At 34.7% G+C, this 7,709-nt stretch overlaps 1 protein-coding gene across 1 annotated transcript; it reads left to right on the plus strand.

Moving 5' to 3' along the window:
- The first annotated feature begins 452 nt into the window (after positions 1-452).
- LOC109588924 (uncharacterized) lies at positions 453-2,052 on the plus strand. The gene is made up of 5 exons (XM_020005024.1): positions 453-489; positions 625-813; positions 888-1,041; positions 1,163-1,498; positions 1,563-2,052. Exons 2-5 carry the CDS (start codon positions 724-726, stop codon positions 1,889-1,891), a joined length of 909 nt encoding a protein of 302 aa, XP_019860583.1. The 5' UTR covers positions 453-489; positions 625-723; the 3' UTR covers positions 1,892-2,052.
- Positions 2,053-7,709: the final 5,657 nt, after the last annotated feature.

Below are 7,709 nucleotides of genomic sequence, written 5' to 3' on the forward strand. Positions count from 1 at the left end.
ACGACTGCTGTCACAACAGTATTACACAACTGGATACCGTTAGTCTTCAATGGAGAGAATTAGAACCAACTGATGCAACTAGACCAGTTATGAGGAGAGGTATTGGTGGAATGATATCATTTGAACATGATGGAGTACACCATTTACTAATGATAGGAGGGTATGGATCTAAACCAGCTGTACAACTACCTCATTATAAATATATTAAGTTTCCTAATGGACAATGGCGTACTAATGAGCACTCAATGTATAATCTATCATCAAGTAAGATTTTATATTACTTTTTGAAATTATGCTAATAAAAATAATTTAGGAAAATGGAATAATCCTTCAATCATTGGTCAGTGTATACCACCTGCTAGTCACTTCATCATTGAAAAGATCAACAACACTAGAGCTGTTCTGTTTGGTGGAGTAGAGACTGATGATGATGCTAAGACTACTTATACTAACAATATTTATATATTAGAGATATCAATCAACATTGTGGTATGTTAAATTATGTGTACTGAATGTATGCACACACACACACACACACACACACACACACGCACACACACACACACACACACACACACACACACACACACTAATTGCTAATGGGTGTGGTTATTTTATTTTTAGTTCTGGCAGTGTATAAGGAAACCTGAAGCAATAGACCAATGGCCTGTGGGTAGATACGCTCATGCAGGTGCTATTATTATAACTGGATCAGACTGTCCTATGCTAGTGATAAGTGGTGGGGAAGATGATAATTATGATATATTAGATGATTGCTGGATCTTTAACATCACTCAACATTCCTGGATAAAGGTATGTTAGATATTATTAATAATTGATCTGTACAGTGAGATACATGTAAATTATTAATTTATTTCTATTAACAGTTAGATGTACCTCACTCTGTTAGTAAGAGATGGGCTCATTCTCTCTCAGTGTTCATTATGAGTCCTCATTGTGTCTGGATAATAACTGATGGAGGATATGATAAGAGACAGACATTAGTCACTAATCCTAACATTGTTATGATAACTGAACTAGGTCAGTGTATTAGCCACACCCACCAATGAATACTATTAATTACCTAATTATAATTATTTCCTTTGATGTACTTAATGTTGCATTAGATCCACATCCTCTAATTAAAATTATTGTATTTTAGTTACTAACAGTAAAGGAGAGTGGACAGTAGGTGATACATTAGATACCAATGGTATGAATAATGAAGAATACAAGAAGAAGTATCAGGAGCAACTACAGACAGGAAGAAGAATAGAGTTGGAGGAGTACCAGAAACCAAGAAAAAGAGATACAGCCGATATTGAGCGAACCGTACAAGCTCTTATGAAGTGTCTTGAAGAGAAGGAGAGGGAGCTACGTCAGTCTCAAGAAGCAGTTCGTAGGTACCAGCAACAAGCACTTACTGATGATCACTGGGTTATTAATAAAGATGAGGTGACTTCAAACAGTTCCAGACATGAACGGAAGAGCATTACTGGTAAGGTTATACCATCAGTATACATACAGCTACATGTAAATAACTATTTCATATTAATTTATAGGCACACCAGTTATACCTGAAGTAGCTTATAGAGTGATATCCGAATGTATTTCAGGAATCAGACGCTGTGGGATTGATCTTCACTTATTAGCAGAGAAGTTATTAGAGAAGAAGATAATAAATAATAGACAAAAGAGGAAAGCCACTGATGAACACAGTGGACGTACCACTGACCAGAGAATGGATCAACTACTTGATATTATTAAAGACTCTGTACAACAAGAGGGAAAGGTTTTTGAGTATATTTTAGAAATACTCAAAGACGAAGATACCATACTAGCTAACAAACTGTATGATGATATGATTAGTAAATATGAACAATATAAATAGTAATGCCAACATTTATTATTATTGTGTTTGATTTGTATTACAATAGCAAAGTTAGTAATTATATATAGTACCCATAATTGAGAGTGGACTTTAAAGTATTTTGTGTTTATTTTTCTTCTTAATGTTTGTATTAATTGTAATGAATTGTTAAAAGTGTGAAAGAATGTGGATTAGCTAAATGGGAATATCTCTATTTCATTATTTCAATCCGCAACACCTACTTAGTATTGGTGGAAGAAAAGGTCATTAGTAAAAGTACTAACATATAGTTTAGTTGAGAGTTTAGTAGGTATGCAATTTATATGAAAATTATCCTTGCGTTAGTATGTACAAAGACTGCTTTCTCTTTTTCATTATTTCTGGCTTGAAATCTGTATGATCAGCCATGTGACAGTGATCCGAGCAGTGATCATGCATGCTGATTCATTAATCTAATTTATCAAAATAAGTGATGGGAAACAGATAAACGCATGCACCCACTAATTAGAAAAATGGAATTTTTGTGCATACAATGTACCTTGGTCTGCTTTTTATGACTATAAATTTTTCTAAATTTGTAAATTTTTATGAAAATATTCAGATTATAATCTCAAAATTTTTTATGGATTATATGTTCAATTATTATTTTAGTACATGTATGATTTTCTAGTCCTTTTATTCCAGAACAATGTTTCCAATGAGAAACCAATAGAGAGGCTGTCCCCTCCATCAGAGACTAACAATAAACTAACAAATGAAGGAAAGGAACAATCAATGGGAGGAGACAAACCAGTGACTACTAGTACTGAAGAGTGACCACACACACTTTACATATAAGGATATACCATACATTAGTGGATATGATGATATTCCATTAAACACACACCCACTCACTCTCAGTATTGACTCATACATACACATTAATACAATAAAGGATGTACATGTACTGGTACTAATGGTATACTTTTAATGATCATTTAATCATCTATTATTATTATTATTATTATTATTATTATTATTATTATTATTATTATTATTATTATTATTATTATTATTATTATTATTATTATTATTATTATTATTATTTTGTATTAGTTGATTTACAAAGTTTTAATTTCATTTAGTTCTCTCTCTTCATTTTTGTAATGATGAGAGAGAGGGAGGGACATTGAAGGACAGGGAGAGATTCCTTCACACAATCATAAATAATTGTCTTTTGTCTTGTTTTCATGAAGAAAATCAGACATGTTCAGAGCTGTGCAATTGCATAGATATAATGAGCTCCACCCAATTTTGTATCTCACGTGATCCAGTTGGGGGAGCTGGCCAGCAAGCAGCCAGGAGCTGCTTGCAATGGCTTGGTTGTTTGGTTCTGTAAATGAAGATAGTATCTCTACTACAAGTAAGTCCTGATGTTACTATTCTAGTATCATGTACTGTCAATCATTGATATATAGATCAACTGAAGGGAAGAGCTAGTCACCACACTGTATCAGTAGGTGATTCACTGTATGTGTGGGCTGGTAAACAAGATGGTTTACCTGGAGTACATGATAGTGAAGAGAAGAGTAGGATCACTAGTAATATACAGCATTTTACTCCTTCAACTGGTCAATGGATCACTAGAGGTACTACTGGTACTCCTCCATTAGGAGTGAGAGCATACTGCTGTACTGCAATAAATGACCAATTGTATTATTTCGGGGGAAAGTGTGGTCATCATGGCTGCTATCACAACAGTATTACACAACTGGATACCGTTAGTCTTCAATGGAGAGAATTAGAACCAACTGATGCAACTAGACCAGTTATGAAGAGATGTAATGGTGGAATGATATCATTTGAACATGATGGAGTACACCATTTACTAATGATAGGAGGGTATGGATCTAAACCAGCTGTACAACTACCTCATTATAAATATATTGAGTTATCTAATGGAAACTGGCGTACTAATGAGCACTCAATGTATAATCTATCATCAAGTAAGATTTTATATTACTGTTTGAAATTATATTAATAATAATAATTTAGGAAAATGGAGTAATCCTTCAATCATTGGTCAGTGTATACCACCTGCTAGTAACTTTGTCATTGAAAAGATCAACAACACTAGAGCTGTTCTGTTTGATGGATCAGAGACTGATGACGATGCTAAGACTGCTTTTACTAACAATATTTATATATTAGAGATATCAATCAGCACTGTGGTATGTTAAATTATGTGTACTGAATGTATGCACACACACACACACACACACACACTAATGTCATTGTTAATGGGTGTGGTTATTTTATTCATTAGTTCTGGCAGTGTATAAAGAAACCTGAAGCTATAGACCAATGGCCTGTGGGTAGATGGTTACATGCAGGTGCTATTATTATAACTGGATCAGACTGTCCTATGCTAGTGATAAGTGGTGGATATGATAAGAATCATGATACATTAGATGATTGTTGGATCTTTGGCATCACTCAACATTCCTGGATAAAGGTATGTTAGATATTATTAATAATTGATCTGTACAGTGAGATACATGTAAATTATTAATTTATTTCTATTAACAGTTAGATGTACCTCACTTTGTTAGTAAGAGATGGGCTCATTCTCTCTCAGTGTTCATTATGAGTCCTCATTGTGTCTGGATAATAACTGCTGGAGGATATGTTGATATAAGATGGACATTTGTCACTAATCCTAACATTGTTATGATAACTGAACTAGGTCAGTGTATTAGCCACACCCACCAATGAATACTATTAATTAGAAGAATGTAGAACATTAAGGAGGAACAATTAATAGTCATGTTAAATTTCAAAAATCAGTTTAAAAAATTATTTTAGGAACAATAAATGATGCATCAGTGACTAAACTTACTAAAGTGATCAAAAATCAATTTAAACAATTCTTAAACAATTAATAAATTAATGATACTTGTGACATTGTTTGTTGTGTAGCAGTGCTAAGTGAACTTGTTAAAATTCAGCAGCAAATCTTAGATTAATAACTTTTAGTCTTCTAGCTCTACATATACATTTCTTGCCTAAAAATGTCTCTAAAGCTGCTTTACTCGGCTTTAGATTTATTATTATCTAATATTAAGATTCAGAAGAAGCTTGCTTGACTTTCACAGTTTCTATAGCAATTACATCAATAAAGACAAGCTTCAGAGCTTTTTAATTGAATCTATAACCTTTCAATAGCTACTGCATGAAGAAGTCTTTGGATGGTGTGTCTGCCTTATCTTGCTGCTAGAAAAATCATAACTTCTTCCAGTGTGTTTGACTCTTGGACACCATTTTATTTTACTGTGACCACTCCCACTTTCAATGAAATATTGAAAATTGACTTTATTGGACTCGCCACGCTTGCGTAGGCGGGTAATAAGCAGTTGGGTTGTCATTCTGTCTGTCATTCTGTCACGAAAATTCCTGTTAATTCCTAGTTAATATCTTTTTTACTGAGCTCTCCTGAGTTATAATTCTTTTCAAGCTTTCAGAAAAAGATAATTTATTTAGCTCCGTTGTGTTTTCATAGAAATCTGTGGTAGCAAAAGCCGAATATTTTCAAGAATAGACCACTTTTCCTAGCCAAATCTTTGTGTTTCACTCTATTTGGTCAAGATTAGCATTGATAGGTAGAGAAAAGTACATAGATTAAAAAATATGTGGGAATTTTCTAATCTCTTTTTTGTTTGCGAGTTACAGTTGCTCAAAGTTTGTGATTTAGCCTCTTCGAAAAATTTTCAGGCAGCACTGGGGAAAGCAGGAGCAACCAAACTATCTCAGTCTCTTTTAAATATCTAGGCAAATTTTTTGTGCTTACTCTTTCTTTGAATAGAGCTTCAGATGCTAAAATAAATTTCAGCTTTTCTTCTTTCTCCTACCCACGTGCCATGTTTGCACTGCTAAGTGCTGACCACACCTAAAATTTATTTCATGGATCAGTGCAGTAATTGCATTGTTGCACTTTGCACTTTGTCAAAATCTATTATCCTTTTTTCAAATATCAAGTTGCTTGTATATATAATATCATGATGGGGGCAGTACAAGTAACACATTATCCCTCAGGTGAATCTCAGCAGGCGAGTCCACGCAACATGGTGCTTCATATTGCATTGGTAATGATTGTGTGCATGCGCATAAATAGAGGTGGCGTACTGGACAGACAGACGGGGCGTGACTAAGAGTACTGCTAGAGTGGGGCTCACTCAGGCTCACCCCAGTCAGGGTTGGGGTCAATTACAAATTCATGATTATGATTACGATTACGATTATGCCCCTGTATTAGATATTATTATGATATATAGAAAAAATTTTGCTCAATATTAGTGTTGCATCTTATATGAGTTTTTCAAATATAATATTTGATAGGCAACATCTTTCAAGCCAAAAAATTTTTCCACCAATATAGAAAATTTCTCAACTAGATGCAGGTGTTATTGCTATCAATATGCAGTTACATGTAAATGATCATTTTGAATGTCATAATTATGGGTATGATTATAATTATGATAAGTATCGAATTTTACAAAAATATGATTACGATTACAATTACGATTATTATAAATTTTTAAAATGTGATTACGGTTATGTTGAAACATGTAATGATTACAATCGGTTACGATTGTAATCGTAATCAGCCCCAACCCTGACCCCAGTTATAATTATAATAATTATTTCCTTTGATGTACTTAATGTTGCATTAGATCCACACCCTCTAATTAAAATTATTATTAATATTGTATTTTAGTTACTAACAGTAAAGGAGAGTGGACAGTAGGTGATACATTAGATACCAATGGTATGAATAATAAAAAATACAAGAAGAAGTATCAACTGCAGTACCAGAAACCAAGAAAAGGAGATACAGCCAATATTGAGCAAACCGTACAAGCTCTTATGAAGAGTCTTGAAGAGAAGGAGAGAGAAGCACAAGTTTATCATCAACAATTGCAGCAGAAGGAACGAGAAGAAGCAGAGAAAGATCAAGAAATAAGAAGATATCGTCATCAGCTACAAGAGAAGGATAGGGAGCATCAGGTGGTACTGCAGGAGAAAGATCTATTGATACAACAGAAGGATGAAGAGCATCAGAAGGTAATAGAGGAGAAGGATAGGGAGCTACAGGCGGTACTGCAAGAGAATCAGGAGACATTACGACAGAAGGATATTGCGATACTTGAGAAGGATAGGGAGCTACAGGAGAAGGATAGGGAGCTACAGGAGAAGGATAGGGAGCTACAGGAGAAGGATAGGGAGCTACGTCAGTCTCAAGAGGCAGTTCGTAGGTACCAGCAACAAGCACTCGCTGATGATCACTGGGTTATTAATAAAGATGAGGTGACTTTGACAAAGGAGGAGTTAGGAAGAGGATCTTATGCTGTCGTTACAGTTGGTATCTTTAGAGGTTTAAGAGTAGCTGTCAAGTCACTTCATACTCTCATCATCTCAAATTACAATCGAGGTCTCTTCTCTAGGGAAATGAGTATAGCATCACGAGTACGTCATCCTAACCTGGTCCAGTTTATTGGTGCAACTAAAGTGGGTAATCCTCTCATCTTGACCGAGCTGATGAGCACTAGTCTTTATAAAAAGCTTCAGGAAACTGAGTTAAGCGATGAACAGATTCTGAGTATTGCTCAAGATGTAGCTTTAGGCCTCAACTACCTTCACCTGTTTAAGCCTCAGCCTATTATTCACAGAGATGTGAGCAGTCCTAACGTATTATTAAAGCCTTGCACTGGAGCTGCTAGTTATGAAGCTAAAGTAGCAGATTATGGTACAGCTAAATTGCAACAAGGCACTGGTAGTACTGTTATGCCAGGCAATCCAGCAT

Source organism: Amphimedon queenslandica, unplaced genomic scaffold (genome assembly GCF_000090795.2).
Source record: "Amphimedon queenslandica unplaced genomic scaffold, v1.1 AMPQUscaffold_11769, whole genome shotgun sequence".
NCBI classification, from domain to species: Eukaryota; Metazoa; Porifera; class Demospongiae; order Haplosclerida; family Niphatidae; genus Amphimedon; species Amphimedon queenslandica.

Bases quoted from the DNA above. Each gene is read 5' to 3' on its own strand.
- LOC109588924 (XM_020005024.1), top strand. From the start codon at position 724: ATGCTAGTGATAAGTGGTGGGGAAGATGATAATTATGATATATTAGAT. The intron at 814-887 runs GTATGTTAGATA...TTCTATTAACAG, and splicing joins CTCAACATTCCTGGATAAAG to TTAGATGTACCTCACTCTGT. The intron at 1,042-1,162 runs GTCAGTGTATTA...ATTGTATTTTAG, and splicing joins TGTTATGATAACTGAACTAG to TTACTAACAGTAAAGGAGAG.